The sequence below is a fragment of the Plectropomus leopardus genome, chromosome 16 (assembly GCF_008729295.1).
Source record: "Plectropomus leopardus isolate mb chromosome 16, YSFRI_Pleo_2.0, whole genome shotgun sequence".
NCBI lineage: Eukaryota > Metazoa > Chordata > Actinopteri > Perciformes > Serranidae > Plectropomus > Plectropomus leopardus.
In genome coordinates, this window is record NC_056478.1 from 12,717,345 (window position 1) to 12,742,417 (window position 25,073).

A 25,073-nucleotide genomic window follows, 5' to 3' on the forward strand; every position below is an offset into this window, starting at 1 on the left:
ATATACATCTTTCATATATATATATTTATGAAAAATGTATATATATATATATATATATATATATATATAAATGAGGAACAGTTTTTTACCTACCTACTCTCTCCCCAGTGCTTGAAAAATATCTGCCACCAGTGATTTTCAATATGGATTATTATGACTAATCATAAGCTCAATTTTCAATTACAGTGTCCATAAAATGTCACAAAATACTCCAAACCCCAAAGATATTAAATTCAGTTAAAGATGTTCCTCAAATATCAGGATCTGGAAAAGGAAATGCTTCGCCTTTTTGCTTTAGAAAGATAATCAGAATAGTTGCAGTGACTTTTCCATATATCAACTAATCAGTCTACTAAGTAATCGTTGCAGCGTTTGGTATTGTTTCCGATATGATGGCACGTTATTGCACATTCTGAGTACAAAGCACATTTTGTTTCACCACAGCATCACTGTGTTTTTGTAAACATTTTAGGCTACTCTTTAAATCCCCCCCCCCCGTGATTCATGTGATTCATTATTATTAGTATTATTATCATTATTATTATTATTATTATAGTAGTAGTAGTAGTAGTAGTATTCATATAAACCATCCCTTGCGCCATGGGATATCAAGACAGAAAATAAATAGGCCTAATTAAGGTACCATATTAAGAAAGGATAACCTAATAGGCATGATTCCATTTTCCATAGGACTAAACATCTAACATCTAACAGGACATAAGATAGGCTACATGTGATATCGTAAAAAAAATAAATGAATACATTAAATAAAACAAGCACATAAATAAAATAAACATAGACAAAAAGTAACAACAAAAAACGCTAGGGGGAAAAACCTTGAAAAATATTCTTGCAGCATATTAACTACAAATGAGTATATTTGTTATTTTTAATAATTTGAATAGGCTCAACGTATTTCCTAAATTCAATCCTGAAAGTTTTTAACGATGGATGAGACCTCGAGAATTTGATTACATGTGAAATTTCCCAGTAAAATTTAGTAACTTGACAGGGTGAGTAATTTTATTTTGTCAGGACGGAAGTACCGCCCTCCTGCTTCCTTCGAATTCACAACATCCAAGATGTCTGCTGCCATATCTTCCCTCGTTTCGTACGGCAGTGATTCTGATTCAGAAAATGAGTCTGAATCCAATACCGGTGTTGAGAAAGTTGAGACACCGGATCCGGACGCTTTGGCTCACCTGAAACCTTTAAAATCTGCACCGACGATGACTGTGGCTCTTCTCAATTCTGCTCCCGAGGTGGCCGTTAAGGTAAGCTAACAGAGCTAGCTAACGTTAGCTTAACGTTGTAATTAGATTGTTAAAGTTAGATATTTTTAAAGGTACGACACTGAATTGAATAACACAATGAGACATGCGATTTCAGTTTATAATGGCAAATTCCAAATAAGCAGTGTGTAGAGTTAACAACTGTTGTTAGCGTTATTAAACTACGCTACTAGCGGTTAGCGGGAAACGTTAAGTATCGAGCTAGTCCAGTCGTTGTTACATTATGTCAAAGAATAACCAGATAGTCCGTTTGTAACTGTACTCATAGTGATATGTGCTGTTATTGTTGTTTTTACTTTGTAATTGCTTGTTCTCTTGTTTAATTCTATTCAAAGTATTGTCTAGACTTAGTTTGGCATTATTGTTTGGCTCTTATAATTATGTTGCCTCTGCAAGAAACCCTTCTTGGCTTTGTTTTGCATTTTTTTGTCAAAACACTTTGTAAAATCTATTTTCAGTGGTGCTATATAAATGAAACTAAACTTATTGTTATTATTATTGCTAGTCAAACAGATGGCTAATTTGTACATCTTACCTTCAGGAGTCTGTTGAGACTGGCACACACCTGGACCCCTTTTTGAAAGAAGTCTCTTATAACCCGACATATGAAACCATGTTTGCACCAGAGGTAAGTTTTAGAATAAGTAGATGACATCAAGAGCTGTGTCATTTATGATTTCAAGACAAATTTTGTTTATTGTTACATATTTTAAAACATGGTTAGGTCTTTTCTTGGTATGGAAGGCTCGTATGATTCTTCCAGCTGACTGAAATGGGAAAAAAAAAGACTCCAGCTGCTTTGCCATCATACCCACAATTAGGACTGGGCAATATATCAATGTTATTTCGATGTCCTGTCATCTTAGATTTTGGATGTCGCATGTGTTATCTATTCTTGCTTAAAGTCAGTGGTGGATAAAGTACCTGACAGTCATCCTTGAGGAACAGTACAGATATCTTACCAAAACAATACTTTGGTAAAAGTTTAAGTCATCTATTAGAATTTTACTTGAGTAAAAGTCTGTGATATTTATTCTACTCAACTATCAAATTTAACTAATTTTCTGACAATAAATCTTATTAAGTATTGACATTAAAAGTAAAAGTTGGTAAAAAAAAAATGCTAAAGGTCAGAGTTGAGTAGATTATTTCTTCTTAAAATGTTCACCTTAAAAATGGAGCCAACATTACACTTGAAGGAAAAATAGGTCCAACTTTTCCTTCCCTACCATTCCTTTCACTGGTCTGTCCATCCCTTTCCTCCTCATTTTCTAGTAACGAAGGAGTTTACCGGAAATGTTTTGGAGCAAAAGTATACATTTTAATCAGGAAGTGTAGTGGAGCAAAAGTGATATTTGACATAAATACAAGCTTAAGTAAAATACAGATACTCCCCCAAAATACTTAATTACTAAAACAGAGTATTATTGCTTTGTAAAGTGGTGTCATTTCATGAACTTACCAGACAGTTTTAGCTCTTCTATTATTTATCTTTACCCACTTGGTCATTATATCTACATTAGTCGTGATTGTTTATCAAAGATTTCATTTTGTAAATATTTTATGAACTATTTACAATAAATATAAATGATACGTGATATTTATGCCCATATCAATCAGCTCTAGTGTAAACACTATCACATGAATTAGAATATCTGTTGTTATGGATGTCGAGCTTGTTGGTTGTTTAATATTTATGAGTGGTATTGATTCTTGCTTGTCTCCTAGAGAGTCCTTACCTCTCCATCTTTCATGGTTTATAATGATTGGCAGATGTGATGCTGCAATTTCCCACTGGAATAAACCTTGTGCTCTTCCTATTTATATATCCATTATACTGTTGTCACATTAATCAGATCTGTTGTTAAGCAAGTCATGCTTATTTGACATACATTTAACAGAGAGGCTATGCAAAAAGAGTAGTTCCCTGTAAGGCCACATTAAAATGTAATGTTAGTTTTATTAATGATATTGTATTTCTTCCTCTTAGTTTGGTCCAATAAACCCATTTAAAAGCCAGCAGATGGCCGCCCCCAGGAACATGTTATCTGGCTATGCAGAACCTGCTCACCTCAACGACTTTATGTTTGAACAGCAGAGGAGGACGTTCCACACCTACGGTAATCTCATCTGTGGCCTGTGTGATGGGTTTAAATTATACAGTCAGTGTATTGACCCTGAATTTTAATGACCGTTTTACAACTCTGTCCACTTTGCTAATAGGTTATGCTCTAGATCCATCTGTGGACACGCACCAGGTCTCCTCTAGTGCCTACATTGGTGCAGTAGATGAGGCCGAGAAAAATAAAGGTAATTATGTACCACAGGTATATGTGTTCGTCTGCATCTGGCTGTATAGATCATCCATTATGTAGCGTATCTTATGCTGCATCAAGTATTGTTAAAGGGAGATTCAGAATTATATTATCCAGTGTCTCTTCCTCCAGGGCTCACTGTGTTTGAGAGCGGACAGAAGAAGGGAGATAAAAGGAAAAAGATCAAAGGTGGAGAAGCAGGAGAGATTGACAACTTCCTCGGACCATGGGCGAAATATATAGATGAGAAAGATGTGGCCAAACCATCAGAGGTAATGATTTGTTCAACATATAATACACAAATACTCTGGCTGAGCGTTTGAGATTGTTGCTTCTTCACTCAATTAGCTGACTTACTACTTGATATGATAGCAAGGCAAGAAAACGCAGCACCTTCCAGGTTTAGACAGTGAGGATTTCTGTTAAGAAATTTGAAAGATACACAGGTTGTCACTGATGTGGTAAATCTGTTAATTAAAAAAATATTTTGTTCTTTGGCTGATATAAAGCACCAAAAAACACCTTTGTATTTCTGCTTAACTTCCCAGTGGCCATGTGACCCCTCCTTCCCACACAACCATCTGCCTTCACAGAAAACTAAAAGTCGCCCTGTGTAATGCGCTTTCCACTGGGGCATGCAATTAAGAGAAAACTGACTTCAGTTCAGTCTTTCTTGGCATGTCACAATACCAGACATTTAGAAATTCAATTCTTGATACCCTGCTCAATACTACGGTAAAAACAAACATGAATCAACAATCCCCATGTACCTAAACATTAACTCCTTCATTAAAAGCATTTAAATTAAATTCAGTTAAAATTTTATTTATCCCTGATGATATGCTTTGAACACAAAGCACTAATCTATGTGCAGTCCTGAGATTTTGGGGGTGATTATTAATATATAGCCTGCGCTATATTAACGTATTTGCTTTCCATTGTTGCTGTTCAGCACTGTACATGCGAGATGTGATGACGCGCACTGCCCTGTTTTCAGAGTTTTGCCATTAACTTCATACCAATGTACTGGTTCTCGTGACATCTGGAGTCTGTCCTCAGCACTGTATCTCAGAACAAATCAGTTTGGTAATCATGTGGTTGTGATTAATATTATTTTTACAGGAGGAGCAGAAAGAGCTGGATGAGATAACAGCCAAGAGGCAGAAGAAAGGAAGGAACGAGGAAGATGCTCCAGCAGAGGAGAAGACCATTCTCCATGGTACTGTGACCCTCTCTATTTAACACATGTGAAAGACTATCAGAATCAGATTTAAATTTATTATTAGTTTGTACTGTGAGTGGAGTGTTTCTTTTGATATTGAACAACATTCTTAAATGAATATTTTTCTTAAAAACAGAGGTTGAAAGTTTTGTAGAGTTTGCAGTACACAACATTCAATGGAAGATGAAGTTTGCCAAGTTTTCTCAAGGAATTAGATGAAATTTCCAATTTCATTTTTTGTCTGTTTCTGTTCTTCCCCCAGTTAAAGACATGTATGATTACCAGGGCAGGTCCTACCTTCACGTCCCACAGGATATCGGCATTAACCTTCGCTCTGCAGATGCTCCAGATAAATGTTACCTGCCTAAAAAACAGATTCACGTTTGGTCTGGACACACCAAGGTCAGTGGAAAGGGACACAAATCATTTGTGCTTCTGTGTGTACATGAATTGCCCCTCTATGTACCAGTTCATAACTCTTGCAGCACGTCTTTGCTATGCAGGCTTTTCTGATGGTAAGTATTATTGTGTTGTTTTAAAATGATTCTGAAATGCAAAATGACAGCTGTGTCATATAGGTGTCTGTATACATTGAGAGAAATTTCCATTATGCAGTCCCTGTAAGAATTTGCGAGGCAGTCTGTAAAAACCTCCAGGGTACTTTTGAATAAAATGATAACACAGCCGTATACGAGCAGCGCATCTCTGACATATCCAAGATTATTCTGTTCTCATTCAAAACACCGTCGTTATAATTCAAATATAAAGGCAAACACTGGGTTATTCCAAGAAAGATGTGATTCAGGCTTCAGATCTGCCAGTGTGCTTCAGGGAGAGAGAAATCACTCAAGGTTTAAATTGGCTTCTATCCGCTTTGTGCAAGAAGTTACAGCCTTCAGAGTCTAATTTGAAATACAAAGAGGTTTGAAAAGATAATAAGCGTGGGGAAGTGCTGATGTCGAGATAATAGATGGAGGATGGCCCATACGGTGTCACCAAAGTTTTTTGACACTTTTTGGAGAAAGTTTGGTAACTTGAAAACCATTAGAATTTCTATGACTACTACAGAGGCAGCTTGGTCTGCACACACACTCTGCTCTGCTGCCCGGGCTGTATAATGATTCAGCTAATGTCCCCCTTTAGGAAATGATTTAATATCAATAGCCTGGCCATGCTTAAATTAAGGCAAGAGCAGGAACACACACAGTACTTTATATGGGTTATGGTGATGGTTATGGTTTTGCAAACATGCAATCACAACAATCAGTACAGAAGTTCTGCATCCCAACCCATGATTAACTACAACTACTACACTCACTTTAAAGTGCTTTATTTTTTTAATTTTTATGGTGTGACTGGAATCTGTTAAATTAATTTAAATAATTTTGGGCATAATCAATCGCCAACTATGTTGCCAGTCATTATTCTGAGGTTGCTGCACAGAAAAAGAATATTGTATGCAGTGCCTGATTTGAGCTGGTTTCTCCGTTCTTCAATCACAAATCCAGCCAAGATCATTTCTCCTTTACTGGCTCCGATCGATGCCGGGATGGTGAGCGCGGTTTGTGCCGTAGGTTTTCTCAAGGCAGCTGTAATTAGCTGACCAGCTATTAGTTGATTTAGATATTTAAAAAAATTCTCATGATCACATCTGATTCCTCGGGAAAAAAATGCTTTTGTTCTCACCCACTGTCCGTCCACATTTTTTTGTTGTCTTTTTGCCTGTACCTGTGTTTTTATATAAATATATTTTTTTTTACCCATGACAAAACCTCTTAGCTGATTACATGGCAGAAACGCAACCCAGTGTGGAGACTCTTGCAGTACAGCCAAATATAAACTGAAATGATTTGGAATCTCTCATGAATATTTAGATCCAACTATTAGCGTACTTATGATCTGGAGAAACATGGTTAGATACAATCTCCTGTGTGTTTTCCAGGGTGTCAGTGCTATCCGACTATTTCCAAATTCTGGTCATCTACTGCTCTCCAGCTCCATGGACTGTAAGATCAAGGTAAATAATCTCAGTGTTTTATTGGACCATGCTGCTTTTAAGTAGATTCAAAGCTAACCTCTACAACCTGATGCATTTTTTATGCAGTCTTAATTCATTGTAGTGGTGGGTATCACAAATCTGTGCTCACTTTTTTAATGTCCTTCTCTCCACAGCTGTGGGAGGTGTACGGCGAGAGGAGATGTATACGGACATTTATTGGTAAGTGATCTGAAATGTTGGATGGGATAAACTTCGACAGGTGTTAATAATTAATTGTGTGAAATGGTAACAGAATATTATGAAACTCGCCACAAAGTGAAACAACAATGGATCATCAGCAAACATGCTGACGTGAAATATGCTCGAGGTCTGAAACGCATGCAGCCATTTGGGAAATACGCAACAGTGACAGACTGTGAGCTCAGCATTACTGCAACACTAATGACACGTCTGCTGACCACTGACAGAAAGTGTGGGCATGTTTTATTTATTTATTTATTTATTTTTGGAATAGATGGGGTCTGGGGGGTTTAGGCTAATGTGTGCGGGTCACTCTTACACTCTTCCCAGAGACAGCACGCTGTCTGAATAGAGATTGTTTGCAGCCGTGGTTCTGCTTGTCAGCTCCTTCACAGAATATGCATAATTCAGCAGCCCGGGGGCCAAGAGGAGCGAGGGGCGAGGGAGGGCACAAGACATGGAGAGGAGTTGGCGTATAGGAAGAGAGAATAGAGTTTAGGGGTGAATAAACTGACAGTGAATGACTGGCTGAAGGCTTTATGAGTTGGAGAAGCAGCTGAGATGCACTTGATGATGTTAATTATTTTGTTCATTAGAGGAGTATTAGAAGTATTTGGCTATGCTGTAAAGAGAATACTAGGTTTTCACTTAGTTGTTGCTGCTCTGCTCTGTTCCATCAGCTGCTGTGTGGTATATATATTTTCTTTTTACAGTAGTATAATTAAGGCTGTAGGGAAAAGTTCAAACCTCATTCACTGAAAGGCGACATTTGAATTATAAATCAACATGTGAGTTCTGTTTGTTTTTTGTGTATGTCAGTTCATTCTGCTTTAAATCAGTATTTCTTCACAGGCAGGTTTGGGTGGTTGATGCATATTTTTGCATGTTGGGCATCAGGAATAAGCTCTCAAACAGTTGTGTGGATGCAGGTAATAAAAGACCCTGACCTGCACATCACTACTCCAGGGTGTACATGAGACATTTGGAGCTTCATTCAAAAATCTCAATAGAAGCGTCAAATATCAAGAAAAAGCATTTGGTACTGCCCTAATTATAATATAATCTTTAAAAAAAAAATTTGTTCTACCAAGATGGGTTCAATCTTATTTAATTTCTTTGTTTCCCAATGTATTTGGATGACTTTCAGGTCTTCGCCTTTTTGTTAACAATATTAAGTTTTCTTCCCTGCATTCTTGGGGTGCACAATATTCGAAAAATTGATAGTTCTGTTTTTTCTTTTTCTTGGATATATGTTACAATATAGAAAAATAAGAGTAATCTTTACCAGAATACTTGAATAGCTCTATTTGGAAATAATCATTCAAGAATTATTTGGGATTGGGATTTTGTAGTGTAGGGCGTAGAAAAGAAAATAATAAAGAAATAAATAAAAGCTTGAAAATAATTTTTTTAAGCAAGAATTTTCTTTGGGGGACAAGGAGGAAATAAGTTAGTTTAATACACTGTTCCATGACACAATTTGATTCATAAGATGTTTTTCTGTCAACCCAAGCTACAGTTACTGACTTTAAATGTCATAATAATAATAATACTAATACTACTACTAATAATAATAACAACAATAATAATAATTATAACAATAACAATAATACATGTTGCTTACCCCCTGCTCCATTATGTTGCTCCCCTCTTGTTCCGAATGGGGCGTCCTTAATCAGACAGACTTGAGATCTCTGTTTTTTATGCAAACCAATAAGCTTTGTCCTGGCTTATAGCTGGTAACTAGCTTTTACAGTCCAACAACTCTGTGGCGAAGAAAGGACAGAAGACGTTGTGATAACATTGTATTATATAGGTGCTTTATTTCTTCTGTGCAGCAAACCAAAAACATGGCCTTCTCTACAGTCATTTTACTTGAACCTGAGCTTATCTAGACACTTTCTGCTGAGAGTCTCACTTCTCATAACAAACACTGCCAGACTGTGTGACATAAACATCTAACCTGTGTTAAAGGGGAAGGCTCGGCTGATATCATTAGTCAAGGAAAATGAGAACTGTGCGAGTTTTCCTTTTGTATCAAGCAGCAAAAAAACTAACAGCATGATGTGTTTGAGTTAACTTTCCCTACATGACATCACGCATCCTGCAATGTGACTGTTGCACATCGAAATGCCAATGCTGAAACAATATATTGTGCAGCTCTACTGCTCCCCCACTTCTTCATATTTCATGTGTTTTTCTCTTGAATGTATAGCAATGTAATTAAAACCATATACTTTTTTGGGACATTGTTGTTTGTCAGCATGTGAAGCTTGTCAAAATTATCAAGTATGACAGAACAGTTAAGCACACATCAATTGGGCGATGTGCATGAATGAACATGCATATCATCATGAGTGCATTTTGGATGCTCTCTGGGACAAACGGTATATTTGATGACATGTGTGCTCTGCTTTCAGTAGTTTGTGAATCTGTACTTTCTTGTACACACACATACACCAACAAGGCTTTCTGCAGCGGCACCGTTTGTCTTTGGTCTGCCAGCAAGCCGGGTTAGAGCAAGCAAGCAGGCAGGCGCTTAGCCTCAGTGGGCTCTGTTATCGCTGTGGAAACAGTGTAGCCCTGATAAAAGCCAGTTTTAACAAGGGAGGCGTCTGCGTGCGCTGAGCCCACAGGGACCTCGCATCACCTGCGCTGTATGAGAGAAAGCCAAAGGGGTTGCATAGATTGGGATTAGGAAGAGAATAGGAGAAGGTGGAGAAGAGTTGAAAAGACAGACGGCGCACGTAATTTTTTTTCTGTTTCATCCTCTTACCTCTCCAAGCTCATTTAAAGATTCCATTTCTCTTGTCTCCCACAGCTCACGTCATCTTTCTACCTCAACATCCCTTATTTCCCTTAACCAGGTTTCACATTTCTCAAATGAATTGTGTTTCAAAGGAGGGCAGCTGGGAGAGATGTACTAACGAGTGGGGAACACAGTGAAATTGTCTAGATTTTATTTATTTATTTATTTGTAATGTGTGTGTAAATCCTCTCTGTTTATGTCAGGCCACAGCAAAGCAGTGCGAGACATTTGCTTCAACAACAGTGGGACGCAGTTCCTGAGCGCTGCCTATGACCGCTACCTCAAACTCTGGGACACTGAAACAGGTAGGCTCTCCCATTCTGTTGTCACTCTTTTCTACTATTCACACAGCCTCTTGTTGAATCTTCAAAATGACTGAACCGGAGAGATGTACTCCACATGAATATCTCACTTACACAGAGCGTCTGTTCAAGTGTCTCGTGGCGTTTTTTTTTTTTTAAACATATCCACTGTGTTCTGTGAGTAGAAACTATCTCAGCGGCACTCAGCAGATAGTGTATAGGGGGAACATAATGACACTCTGCAGTGCAGTCTAATATAACCTTTATCTCGCAAGCTATCAGATAATTGTGAATGACGGCGCAGACCTTGGCTTCTTTTTGTATTTGTATCAAACATTTCTCTGCAGAACTCTCGAGTGTGTTTCTGTAAAGTCAAAAACAAATTTCAGCCAGGTTGTTTATCTTGTTACTTGGTTGGACTATTTACTTGCACAATCACTTTCCTCCATTTTGACATTGGTTTAATCATTTAAAGTATTTTTTAAAGGAAGCTCAGATTTACAGAATTTCCTGGATCTATTTCTGATCGTGAACTCAGAGGTGTGACGGGGGTGACGTGTAACCCAACAGCTGGTCTGGTCTCTATTGTGATATATAACATAGGCACCGGGCAGGGCGTTTTAAACAGTAACAACTGCATAACATGGCAATACAATCATTTACTACATAATTTACTACAAACTATATGTCGTCAGAAATGTAATTACCATCTATCACACAGTCTTTATGGAATTCTGATCTTATAGGGTTGAAAAAGACATATGTTAACTGTCCACAAAATGTTGGGTCCCTGATCTCTCTGGTGCCACATGGTTCTCTTCTCTCATTACTCATCCAGCTCAATTTCCACCCCTCTCAACTCAAGAGTGCCAATCCAGCAGAGGGCAGACAAGAGTTAAATCCCCTAGTGTTGTGACAGGATGCCCTCAGAAGCCACATCCACATACGCCTGTTAGAGTTACTTTATTATACTGTTACAATTTGTTCCCATCAGTTGTTGTGGTTTCGTTAAGTGCAAATTTTAACAGTTTCTGTCTTGCAGTTGCACAGAGCAGTGATCAGTAAGGGATGATTTTAGTATTTTATTCCATGTCCGCCCCAGTTGCAGTTAAAACACACGATGTAATACGGAAAAGATGATAGTAAAAAAGCCTTCATTCTTATCTTAAGGGCCTCTTGGTGTTGCAGTCATTTCCAATTTCCTGTTTTCTCAGCTTAAGCAATGGTGGAAGCATCATTCTTGCGGCGATTCACCTCCGCTGAATGAATACAAAGACACACTGAAATTTCTATGTTACGGCTGAGCTGTCGCTGCCTGCAGGGACAGCGCATACAGCATTGAAAGTTGCGGTCTGTGTTCCTAAATTTTAAACAACTTGAGTGTACCTCTCTCTGAAAAAGCCACCGTGGATTATTCTGGAGCTCTGACTTTCATTTCTGCCTCTCTCTACAGGCCAGTGTATCTCCCGCTTCACCAACAGGAAGGTACCGTACTGCGTCAAGTTCAACCCAGATGAGGACAAACAGAGCCTTTTCGTGGCCGGCATGTCGGATAAGAAGATTGTTCAGGTAAAGTTGGCGTGCGCCACATTGCAAGCAATTCAATTCAACTCCCTCCCTCACTTCAAGTGTATTTCCCAGTTGACCAAGCAGATGCACACATGAATTTCTGTGTATACCCCCTGTGCCCACAGGAGCATGAAATACACTCCCGTCTCATCTTCTGGCAATAGTGTGTGTATTTGTGTGTGCGTGGCTCGGGGTTCAGTGGCTGACAGGACTAGAGCAAGTCATTAATCATGGGTAGCATTAAGGTGCAAGAGAAGAGAACAATCTGTGATAAAAGTGGGAAATCCATAACTATGATATCACAAAATCAGGTAAACAGTTTTTAGAACAAGTACAGAAGAAAGTTTAGATTATTTTCAGTACATCTGATTAGGAAATATCTTATTTTCCGCAATGCATCATGGAGGTTTGGACCCACTAGTATGAAGCTATTCGGTGTTATTTCATTTTGCTTTCATCTGTAATTTATATCAAGATATGACACAAAGTTTGTCCCCTAATTGTTCACATGAACAGTAGTCACTTTACAATATCTGGCACAACAATCAGGGTTAGTGTTAAATCATTCAGCTCTCTTCTGGGTTTTGAGAACAGATGGCTGCTCCTGTGAGCAGCCGAAGGCTTAGATCTAAAAAAAAAAAAAAAAAAGCATAAATAGAATTGGATGTAAAATCTGTTTGGACAGAAATGCGTCCTATTCGTTTGTTGCCTTGGGTGGCTTCTGTGTGGTTGTCATTCCTTTACATTTTAATGTGTGCATAATGTTACCCAAAAGAAAGAATGTTCAAGACTGAGGCCTGTTTGAATGCTACTCTCTGTCATTACACCACTGGAGTTAAGCCATTTCACTGCATTAGCACAATTAAAAGCTGATCTCAGTCATTCTCCCACATATGACTTTCTCTACAGTAAAAAAAGTTGTACCACCTGATTCCAAAAAAAGTTAGGACAGGGGGTTGTCTTCCACTGTGTTACATCACCTTTTCTTTAAACATCACTTGGTAAGCATTTGGGAATTTAGGACACTTAATTGTTGAAGTTTGTATGTTGATCTGTCTGTTGATGAATTTTGTGCTTCGTAATGTCCCACACAATGGGAGACAGGTCGTGACTGCAGACAGGGCAGTTTAGTACCTTTGCTCTTTTACTGTGAAGCCATGCAGTTGGAACACATGCAGATGTGTTTTGGCATTGTCTTGTTGGAATAAGCAGGGATGTCCATTAAAAGGATGTTTTCTGGATGGCAGCATATGTTGCTCTTAAAGCTGTATGTGCCTTTCAGCATCACTGGTGCTTTCACAGATGTGCAAGTTACCCATGATGCCATGTGCACCAACACACCCCCATACCATCAGAGATGTTATCATTTGAATTTCGCACTGTTAACAGTCTAGATGGTCTTTTTCTTCATAGTGCGAAGAACACAAAGCTCATGTTTTTTGAAAAAAAAAGGCTTAATCTTGGACTCGTCAGACCACAGCACACTTTTCCACTTTGTGTCAGTCCATCTCAGATGAGCTTGGGCACAGAGAAGTCTGCAGTGTTTCTAGATGTGAATGTATGGCTTTCACATTACATGGTAGAGTCTTAACTTTGCTAAACTTTGTTTACTGACAGTGGTTTTCCAAAGTGTTCTGAGCCCATGTAGTAATGTCCTCAATACAGTTATGCTGGTTTTTAATTCAGTGTTGTTCCAGGAATCAAAGGTCAGGGGTAATCAGCATTGGTTTTCAGCATTGCAGCTAACATGCAGAGATTTCTCCCGATTCTCTGAAACTTTTGTTTATATTATGGATTGTAGACGGTGAAATCCCTAAATGCTCTGCAGTTGTGCATTGAGAAATGTCATTCTATCAGTCTGTTGGACTGTTAGCCCACACAGTGTTTCACAAAGTGACCATCCTTGCTTGTGAACAGTAAGCATTTCAAGGATGCTTGATTCTTAAATCTGTTACTAATTAACCCGTTTACCTGTAGGATTTTCCAAACTGGTGATTTTTGAGTATCCCATAACCGAATTATATTTATTTTGGAAATCAACACTCCACAGTATATAAAAGTGCAGTGAAGTGGCATTTTGTGAATCAGTTTTAATAATCCACTGTATTTAGTGTCAACATGTCACAGATAAATGTGTTTACCTCCTTTCTGTCTGTTTTGCTCTCTGCGCCTTGTGTCTTTATTTCAGTGGGACATCAGGACAGGTGAGGTGGTTCAGGAGTACGACCGTCACTTGGGAGCCGTCAACACCATAACCTTTGTTGATGAGAACCGTCGATTTGTCAGCACATCGGACGACAAGAGTCTTCGTGTTTGGGAGTGGTGAGTACAGACTACAGCCTGAAATACTTATGCAGTGTTTTGAACTGGATTTTACAGATTTTTAGTGGTGTACCTCTGAGTAAGGCACACAATTTTAAATATTGAATGGAGGACTGGATGCATTTAGCTGAAATTCATCAGTGGTATGACAGTTAAGCAGAGTTTCATTATTTAGTGTTTATTTTCGGTAAACCAACATTCATTTGTTAAGGTTAAAAACTGATTTAAAGTTATGAAAAATACACTGTTTAGGGTGATTTGACGGGAGATGGATCACACTGGACCTTTTACAAGAAAACTCAGGAAATACATTTAAAAAACACAGTATATATCATGAGTGTATCATGCTGCCCTCTGAAGACGTCCTGCATTGCTCACTGCTCCTTCCATTAATTGATCACAAGACGAGCAGACATCAACAAACCTCCTGACGACCTTATCTTGGACAAAGCTCAACCAGCTGTGCTGCTAATCAGCTCTGAGTCACCGCCTTTGCCACGGTATGCCTGCTTTACATGCATCTGTTGCACTGGGAGTTTCTTATTTTCCCCCTGGAGCAAACATTGTACATTGACAACGCTCCAGCAGTAACCCCTGTGAGTCTGCCCCCTGTTGCCAATTGTATATTTTAATAATAAATAAGCATTTTGAAACGGTTCCACAAATTACATTATTGGAAGGCAGATGCGCTGGGATGACTGGCATGTCAGATAAAGTTTAAAACTAACTACGGTGCCCAGTAGCTCAGTTGACAGAGCAGGCGCCCCATTTACAGAGGCTATGTCCTTGCCGCAGTGGCTGCAGGTTGGAGTTTGGCCATGGTCCTTTGCTGCACGTCACCTCCCTCTCTCTCCCCCTTTCATGCTATGTCTGTCAATGAAGGCATTAAAGGCCCCTAAAATATCTTTTAAAAAAAAAACCCAAAAAAGCATTTAAAAATCTCTTTTGTTATTAAGAAACTTATGTTTACTTGTGTTTCCCAGAAGATCCACTGGGGGCAGAGTGGGGTGTGTGCTTTTCACGTGGCCAAACCGAGCTATACCAGCCGTTGAGGTTGGAGCTTTTGGTGCTGCTGGAGTGGGGAGAAGCCAAACAGCTTTTATCTGCACACATTGCGTTGATGCAGAGCTGGCTGGAAATCTGTTAAGTTATTTGTAAATTTAAGAGTGCGCTTGGAAATAAGGGACTATTTACAGATGGGTCAGCTGTCAATGTGTTTGCAAGAGAGAGAGAGTGGGGCAAGAAGGGGCTAAGCAAATCTATGCAGCTCAGCTCTGTCCACTAGTTAGTTATATGAGGATGGTGTCATTGGGGCAAGGTGTCAGTAATCAGTACTATTTAAGGAAAAAATGAATATTTGTACATTTTTGCTTGTAGTCAGTCATCATCGCACCGTATGATCGGCCCACTATTGCAACTACTGTGATGTGGTGAAGTCAAGGGCTGTGAGTCTGACAGACTGTGCAGTTCAGTATGCCAAGACACCACCAAAATGTTCAAAGTGTGGCTATAGTACACGCTTGTGTTATTGGATGGCATTTTATACAACTGAATGCTTCCATTCATATGATGAGTATCGAGTTAAGCAGAGAAAAAGGACCTCTGAAGTAGTAAAGTAGTAAAGGTATCACTTTTTAAATGATTCCCTGCCCTAAGTGTTATTTTCTTGAACAATTAAAAAAAACGCTAAAAATGGGATACTAACTATGCTTTGGCAGGCGTTTATATACCTGGGCAGCCCGTCCAAGTAAAGTCTATGTTTGGGGATACACTATTATTAAATGTCCTACTGCAGTCTTTGCTCAGTGGCCAATCGAGAGACCACCAAGAGTGGCTTGCAGATGAGCTGGGGGGGTATTCTGGTAATAAACAAACCCTTTTATTTATTGCTCAAAGATGATAAATATTTAAAGATCAGCTGATAAAATAGCTTCCTTTGGATTCTTTGAAAGGGGGGCTTTTATTCAAGGACTACCGTTTGTGTAGTTTTTTTCCTCTTTTTAATCTTGTCAGATCTTCCCAACTCGTCTTGTTCCTCCAGAGTGTGAGAGATGGGGATTAACTAGTGATTTTTTAATTTTTTTCCCACACACTCTTGAAGCCAGTGTTGAAGGACAGAATAAAATGTCGACAGAAAAAACATGAAGCGAAAAAAGCATATCCCAGGAGTCTATTTTGTATTCTTGTTTAAGAGGGTGTCTCCCGTGAGCTTTGTGAGTGCAGCGTGGGAGCAAACGGGCGAGTGGTATGCCCGGCCAAAGAGTGGCTTTAGTGTCCCTCTTTCTCCCACGGATACCACCTGGCTCTGAGCTCTGGCTAACCCCTCCTGTGAGAGCTGGTATATAGAAGCATTAGGCTGAAATTACCAGAACGTCTCATATCTCCACACTAGAAGCAGAGTCTTGCTGAGAAGGGCAGTGGTGAGAGAACACTGGATGCTTCGAAAAGAGCAGCCGTACAGGCCATTCACATCGCAGTGATAACGCCTACCGTAATTCAGATTCTATCCTCATCTTACACGCATACTCATAAGTTTTGTGGGGGAATTACTTAAACTGTGGCAGAGGTTTATCATCAGGGAGCGGATAGTTGGCGTACGCGTCGGAGGACAATTACAATCAATATGAAATGCTCTGCTCTGTGCCAACAAGGAGAATTAGCTCCTGATCATAAAGACATTGTTCAGAGAGCAGTGAAACTGTGGGCTTGGGGGGACATTTGGAATGATGATGGATAGAGAAAAAAGGAGAGAGACAGATGAAAAATGGCAGAGATAGAGAGGGCTTTTTTTTTTTTGGAATTGCACATGCTGGAAAGTGAACTGCTCTGTCATCCAAGTACTTAATTTCCCTCTAGATTGACTTTCATAATAGTTGTGACCTTTTTAAAAAGCCCTCTGCCAACCAAAATAACATTATGTAAGTATTTGCCCAAGTTTGCTTTTCAACCTGGACCGTATTTTCCTATGTTTTTTTGTCTAACTGACTGATGGGAACAGCAATTTTTGAAAGTGGTCCAGTATTGAGAGAGAGAGAGACTGAGAGAGAAAGCGCACAGCACCAGCAGTGGCAAAACAGGCTGCGATGTAACCACTCTGGGCATTTGTGCACCATCAATTTACATCCATTAAAAGTGCTTGTTTTCGCACTCACAGGCTCAGGTTTTTCGAGTTCAAGTGTCTGGCAAAATATGGAAAGGATTCCTACATACATAGACCTTTATGTTGAAGAGTAAGATCCTTTTTGTTTATCCAGAAACAGCTTTGAAATCACCTTCATTTCAGTAAAGTTATTTACACGTGTGCGTGTGATTCAGCATACTAAAGCAGAGTTGGTGATTGTTGGAAAAATGAAGACAAACCAAGACTGTTTTTGCGAGGTTGTTTTTTTTTTAACTTTGATTTCAGTGTGTTTTACAATGCTAAAATTCTAGGGCTGTTTCTAGTTCAATGAAATGGATCTTACCCTATTACAAAAAGGTCTATCTCTGTAGGGATCCTTACCAGAAAATGTCAGACACTTAGAATTAATCAGAGTCTGTCAGTGCCAAAAACAGGCACTTTTGGTGGACGTATATTGACAATGCGAACATGCTCCAAATAATGACGTTGCTGCCCGTTTTGCTGCTGCCGTCTGTAGCGGTTCTACTCAATACTGAACCGATGTCAAACTTTTTGCTTCCATTAGTCACGCAGACAGAAAAAACATGGGAAAATAGGGCCTAGGTTGAAAAATTCAGCACTTACCCTTGAAGTGACTTTACCAAAGTAGAAGTGTTGCAATCATTTGAAAGATAAAAAGTTAATTTACTCTTGTCAATAGTAATTATGTTTTGTGAAATCCCCTTTTCACATTAGTTCCAAAGAAACAAAGATGGTCTGTTTCATTTCCCTCTGAAGAAAAGCTCAAAGATTTTTCTCGTTTCCGTCTTGACATTTTTCCTGCAGGCTGATTACAAAACTTAACCCCGACCTTACTGAAGAAATAATGCCAGATAAACACATATAAAATATACAAAAATGCTGTTTTTGTTTTTTCGCCATTGTCCCCTATCTTGATTGACATGTAACACAGAAAACAACAATCAATCATCTATTATTAATGAGTCTCCCCAGTGTGTAGATTGTTTGTGTTTTTCTTTCTTTCTCTCACACGGCTCTCCAGACAACAGAGCATTTACACCAGTTATTTCTGGAGCTCTGAAGAAGAGATCTGATAGCTTTGTTATCCTTTCAGAGTTTAGCTTGGCGTGTCTGCAGACATTGGCTCTGACAAACCCAGGCGCCCCTTTAATGTCTGACTGTGTGCTCATGAATTGTGTTTTTCATGTGTACAAGGGTTTGCATTTCTCGTTTAACTCGCCTTTAGTTCTTCGAAGCCTATCTTTTGTCTTGTATGCAAGCACGGTGTTCCAGCTGTTACTCATCTCAGACACAGACATGGCTTCAGTTTAAGCAGATAGCAACATGAGAACAGGGCACTTAGTTGATGCAAACACACAGTTAGAGGCAAAAAGACACATTAGTTGCACTCATTCACTTAGTTTGCAGCAGGTCAGTTGTGTACAAAAAAAACAGAGGAAATTGGCATGCTGTCATCCTGGCAGACACATACACACAGCACTGTAAATCTGAATGATCTTCACTTAAGATCGCCAAGTTTCCTATCTCTCCCAAAGCAGAGACACACAGCAGAGCATAAAAGAAAGGGGGAGAGCAGGGTGAAAGAGCAAAGGGATTAATAAATAATTGGATGGCGGTACAGTCGGCAGTGCAGCATCAAAAGCGCCTTTCAGACTGCATGGAGTTATTTACATTCTGTAGCTGTAATGGTGAGTGTGCCTGGTTTTTCACCATTTTCTCTTGAGAAGCAAGCATGTTTGAGGCAGCATAAACAGCTGCAATAATAAACTCCAGCTCGTGAATGTTTTTTTTTTTTTTTTTTTGTCTTTTGAGTTGTTCTTGCTTCGGGGCTGCTGAGGTTGCTCTCTCATCCCGTGTTTAACCCATCTTCAAGTGTACTCACAGTGCTTTGTGCCTTTTTCAGGGACATCCCTGTGGACTTCAAGTACATCGCTGAGCCCAGCATGCACTCTATGCCAGCTGTGACACTCTCTCCCAACGGTGAGTATTCAAATTATGGCAAAGCAGTCAGGGACACAGTACAGAGCCTCCAGGGAGCTTAAAACCCATACTGCCAGATTGATTCATACCGTCCAGCGTTGGTCGTTGCTCAAAAGAATAAAAACAAGGCAGGCTTTAAGTAAACGTAATTGTTGAGATGTCCAGATCCAGTCATCAGGATCGGGATCTGGCCCAATCCTGACATTTCGGATTGATAGACACCAGCTGTATAAAGCTTGATCCATCTCCAATCCTTTGTTTGTTTGCTCAGAGTACGCCAGCTGTCACAGACGGCCCATTGAGCCCTGTTAAAACACTAAAACATCTCTATTGCACAGTATTGAAAGGGAGTGAACTGTGAAGCGCACAGCAGCCAGCCGTTGCAATTAATGACATGTCAGCGAGGGATAGAGAAGCTGCATTGGGTTAAAAAAAAAACCAAAACCAGCTGGTTTGCATTTTTTTTTCGCGATATTTATCTGCTGATGTTAATGTTTGACCTTGAGATGAAGAGGTGCTGTCTCCTCCTTGTAATTCACAAAATCAATAAATATTATAGGAAAACATCAAAGGAAAGCTTTATTGTACAAAGGCTTGATTCCAGAATGTAGTACTCTTAAAGAAACCAACCTAATTACACTGGTACCACCAAGAACCAATTCATTTTAAATCAAATGGTGCAAAATTTTGGTACCTGAGGGTGCATCTGGATGAGCACACTGGGTCTATAGAAGAGGTAATGGGGCTCCTACAGCTGTCAGATACAACTTAGACAGGAGGCACACGCACCCCGAAGCCAGGAGGCCGACCAGACTGCTCCGTCAACTGCTCCGTCAGCGATCCCGAGCTTATCACTGCTGGACAAGCAGACCCACGTACAAACAGAGTGTTACATGAGTAGAATGATTTCCCTCTAACATCTGTACAGTAATATGAAGGTACCATCGGGAGACCATGAGTTTAGCTTAGCAGAAAATCTAGAAGAAGGGAAAATGGCTATCATGGCTCTGTCAAAAGGTGAAAATAAAAACCACCTCCTGGAGTGCTGTCAACACTGTGAGGTTGCTAAAAAGTCACTGCACCCAGCCGAAAGAAAATCTGGCACATAACCCCCTGTGAAACTAGAACTTGATGTTTTCACACTTTTACACTTTTTATCCTGATTTAACACACAGGATAATGTGTTAATTAGTGAGCTTGATGGTACCTTTTGGACAAAGTCAAGCAAACTATTTCCCAGATGTGAGAATGGTATTGATCCTCCTCTCTAACCCTCAGCAAGAAAGCAAATAAGCATATTTTTCAAAATGTCAAACTTTGATTGCTCTGTGAATGTTTGTGTTTAATGCATGCTCTGGGCACTGTACAGCTGCAGTAAGTAAGAAAAAACATTTTTTATAAATCAATATTAGCTGATAGCTGCTTACTGTGGAAGTCATTAGCATAGGATTTGGGCAAAGATGTATGATTAAGACATAGTGGTTCATGCAGTCCAATAGTAGAATAAACCTGCTACTGGACAGCTGGATTGGTGAATTTCCACATATGTGAATGGAGGATGTAAAGAAGGCGGTTACTCACAGAGTAGCAACGTTTTGGGAAGCTGCATACACCTAAAATAAAAGCAGAATGAATTCCTCTTCAACTCTAATGCTTCTGTTTGAATCAGAAATTCCCTGTTGCGCTCCATCAGCTTCAGCTAGCATCAAACTCTGCTCTTCTGTCCTCATCTGTTTCTTCCCTCTCCACCTACTTTGATTTCTCCTTTTCATCCTCTCCCTTACACACTCCCTCGTCTCTTCCTTGCTTTGGGCAGCGTTTCCTATTTGTGCCAACATGGTTTGTTTCTCTTGAGCGTGTGAATAATGAATGTGCTCTCAGTGGGAGACCATTCAGTTTTCTCTTACGCCTAAATGGCACCCAGCCCCCCTTGGCACAGCATCCACATCCTCTCCTCTATTTTCCTGCTCTCCCCCGTCTCTTGCCATCCTAACAAAAGAGACACAGCCTGCCGAAATTGGCCAAGTTGTTTCCATTTTCCTGCACGTATTGCATTTGACATTTGTGGACAATAGTGTCTTCCTCATTTATGTTTTGTGAGAGAGGATGTAAGAGGAGCACACACACACACACACACACACACACACACACACACACACACACACACCAAAAGTAGATCTCTTTCTCCTACCACATTAATAATTTTCATCATGTTTCCCTTTCAAGAAGTGCAGCGAGTCGTGTAATGCTTTGACACTGAAGCACTGCCTCTTATCACTGTGTAGTGACTTTGAGGCTGTAGCATTTGTCAGGAGCTGAAACGCTCTGTAAAGTAGATCTCAGCTGAGCAGCCACTGATGAAAAGCCTCTCTTGTTTTTCCCTAAATTACTCGATCTTTTCATTTTAATGATGGCAGAATGATGAGATCATGAGTGTCCTCCACTCAAACTCAAATTTCTACTTTTTATCTTGTCATATTTCCACCAATTACCGTGTACCTGTTATTAAAAATATTTGACTCTGCTTGATGTAGCAGTAGATCATAGTTGTTACACTGCCAGGTTTAGCGCGTACTTACAGCAGCAGCAGGCGGCATCATGATTCCACATCTGAGATACAAGCAGCTGCTTGTTCAACATTTGGCTGTACAAAATTATACTAATGAGACAGTCTAGCAAGCGAATAGGTACTTTTTAACATGTTGTGACAGCATTTAAAGCTTTGATATGTTTGCATGCTTAAATTATTAGCGCTAATACAAGCCGCTGTCCTGCTTCATGTGGGCCTTGAGCTTCTATACTGCACCTCCAATACTTTCAATATAGGGCTGTACCAGTTTGTATATTCATGCCAAACTGCCACGGTACAGGGATCACAGTGGTGTGCGCACAGCAGCACGCAGAATACACAGCATGTAGACTAGGGTTGCAGCGATATTCTGTTTTTTTTACAATATACCGCGATATAAAAGGTGACAGTTATCATGCTGTGTACATTTGCTTATCTATGATATTGTAAAAAAAAACAAAAAGCAACTGGATGGAGAATGTCACCTTTATTTTAGTTATTTTTAAAAGATAGACTTTTTACACATAATTCCATTAAAAATGGTCTCAGTTCTTAATTATGGTGTTAAAACTTTTGTTCAACTAAAACTAACCCGTCTGTTTTCATTCAGGGTAATTCAGACTGATAATAATAATTCTGTTATACAGTGATACATTTAAAGTGCTGTATATTCTGAGACAGATATTGTACCTTGAGAATCTCATACATTTACAACCCTAATGTAGACTGATGCACATAACGTGGAACCTAATTTCACAAATGCAAGTTCTGCCTGACAAATTTTAGCCCTAATGCTGTTATGCCGCAACACGTCCTGAGGTTAACACAACAAGTCAGTTGGAATGCAAGTCAGTCACAGTGCGGCAAGCGCAAATGAAAAACTGGAGCTGAATGACCCACCTGCAGGTTCCCGGTCAGCTACAACAGCACCAAACAGCTCTGTGTGTAAGAAGAGGATGCTGTATTGGCTTTGCCCTTTCCTTTTTTAGGGCCTGTGAATGGAAACATATCCAACATGCCAACTCACATTCACTTGCATCATCCAGATGTGCCGATCAGAGTTTATAAATGTTTGTGTGCTTTGAATTTTTAAATATAGCGTAGTTAAGTTTTAACTAACAGTGACAATCCTCCCTATACACAAGGTTTATTTTTATTATTTAGCATATTTAGTATTTTCAGTTTCACAGCATGGGAGTTGATTGTTGCATTTGGGGCAGGTGTTCCTTCAGTGTATGAACACGCTTATTCAGAAGTGTTTGAAATATTACTTATTCTCATAATTTAAATGGTTTAACAAGTTTGTTCATGGGCAAAATATTTCCAAAGTTGCTAGCCAGAGGATTTTGACTGTCTTTGAAACTTGCACTACTTCCATTATACTGACATCACACTGAACCATGGCTTTTGTGTACTATTACTCACCTGTTTTGATTTCAAAATACTTGATAGTTAAATGTTTTACAGTGGCATACTGTGCAGCACCATTTGAGACGAGCTCTTAGCCTCATGCTGTTTGCTTGTTTCTTACTCCAGGTAAATGGCTAGCATGCCAGTCCATGGACAACCAGATTCTAATCTTTGGAGCCCAAAACCGCTTCAGACTTAACAAGAAGAAAGTCTTCAAAGGGCACATGGTGGCTGGCTATGCCTGCCAAGTGGACTTCTCTCCAGACATGAGGTGAGCATTGGGCAGCTGGAATTCTCACACCTGATTAATAGTTTAGAATAGCTGATTGAAGAAAATGTGCTCGAGAAATCAAGAGTTAGAGATGCATCTGTTTCTTTGAGAAGATGGTGATGATAATTGTCTTTTGACAAAATATAAGAATCAAAATACATCATTAAATGAAGAAGAAAGTGGTGAAACAGGTTGAAGACACTGTGTTGCACAGATGTTCGGTATATTCAGATGCAGAATACCTCTGCTCGCTTTCTGTCCTTGAAAACTCCTTCAGTTGATAAAGAGCTGTGGAAATTCAAATTATCTACAGTATAAGCTCCACATGGAGAGCTAACTAGGACAGTCCAGCACCCTTATTCTAGCCAAAACACCCATTAAGACCTGTTTCTCCCCTCTTCTCACCCACCACCACCCACGTCTGTGAGCAGGTGCCCTAACTTCCTCTCCGTATCCATAGCAACACTGCAACTCCTGGCTAGACTGAATAGCAAAAAATTCAGACTCCCACCTTTTGGCAGGTGAAGTGGAGACAGAAGTCATTTTTAGCAAAGTCCTAATCTTCCTATCCTCTCCCTCTCTGGTTATCCTTTTTCCTAGCTATGTGGTGTCGGGAGATGCAGATGGAAAGCTGAACATTTGGGACTGGAAGACCACCAAGCTTTACCACAGGATCAAGGCTCATGACAAGGTGTGCATAAGCGCACTGTGGCATCCGCATGAAACCTCCAAGGTGATCACCTGTGGTTGGGACGGACAAATCAAACTCTGGGATTAGATCTGTCCTGCTGTGTGTCTGTTTGGGGAGGTAATTCTGGTAAATGGTGGACATAACTGAAATGGTTCACTGTAGAGCAACAGAGAGGGACTGGGTGTCCCATGGATTTTTTGAAAGCCACAGGACTGGTATCCAGTCTGATTGTAGCAGTGTATTTTTTTATCCTGTTGTGAGAGTTCAAAATATGTATTATCTGTACAAACACAATTACAAACATACTTTTAAAGTAGTTAATACTGCAAAATGCATATTATTGGGGAACCTTGGCATTTTTTAACATTCTTTTTTCTTTTATGTTCAATGTCCTGTGTAGTATAATTCTTGGAAAAATTCTTAAATTTCAATTGTATGACCCTCCCTTTGTGGAAATAAACATTCTGTTAATTTGACCTCTAAAATTAAGCATTGTTTAGAGAATGTGTTTGATGCTTCTGTACCGGCGATAGCTGTGGGCAGGGACATGTTTTCGGGTTGTCCATCGTTCTCGTGAACACGATATCTCAAGAATGCCTTAAGAGAATTTTTTTTCAAATTTGGCACACACATCATCTTGGACTAATTGATTAGATTTAGTGGTCGAAGGTCAAGGTCACCGAGACCTCTTCTGTCTCAGTCTTGTAAACACAATATCACAACAACATATTGGGGGATTTATTTCAAATTTAGCACAAACGTTCACTTAAACTTAGAGATGAACCGAGTAGATTTTGGTGGTCAATGCATCCGTCTAATTTTGCATGAATCCAATATCTTAACATCTTGTTGCAATTTTCTTAAAATTTTGCCCATATGTGCTCTTGGATTCAATAATGAAGTGATAAGATTTTTGGTGGTCAAAGATCAAAGTCATTTT

At 39.5% G+C, this 25,073-nt stretch overlaps 1 protein-coding gene across 1 annotated transcript; it reads left to right on the forward strand.

Annotated features, from left to right (window-relative positions):
* The first annotated feature begins 1,070 nt into the window (after positions 1 to 1,070).
* cdc40 (cell division cycle 40 homolog (S. cerevisiae)) lies at positions 1,071 to 24,664 on the forward strand. Its single transcript, XM_042504036.1, has 15 exons — positions 1,071 to 1,274; positions 1,834 to 1,920; positions 3,283 to 3,412; positions 3,516 to 3,602; positions 3,740 to 3,879; positions 4,730 to 4,826; positions 5,092 to 5,231; positions 6,772 to 6,846; positions 7,002 to 7,047; positions 10,081 to 10,182; positions 11,633 to 11,748; positions 13,937 to 14,070; positions 19,116 to 19,192; positions 23,298 to 23,442; positions 24,043 to 24,664. Exons 1-15 carry the CDS (start codon positions 1,083 to 1,085, stop codon positions 24,218 to 24,220), a joined length of 1,746 nt encoding a protein of 581 aa, XP_042359970.1. The 5' UTR covers positions 1,071 to 1,082; the 3' UTR covers positions 24,221 to 24,664.
* The last annotated feature ends 409 nt before the right edge of the window (positions 24,665 to 25,073 follow it).

What these genes read in the sequence shown, in the direction of transcription:
- cdc40 (XM_042504036.1), top strand. Translation starts at nt 1,083, where the DNA reads ATGTCTGCTGCCATATCTTCCCTCGTTTCGTACGGCAGTGATTCTGAT. An exon ending in ATGTGGCCAAACCATCAGAG is followed by an intron (nt 3,880 to 4,729) that starts GTAATGATTTGT and finishes TTATTTTTACAG; the next exon opens with GAGGAGCAGAAAGAGCTGGA. An exon ending in GACTTCTCTCCAGACATGAG is followed by an intron (nt 23,443 to 24,042) that starts GTGAGCATTGGG and finishes CCTTTTTCCTAG; the next exon opens with CTATGTGGTGTCGGGAGATG.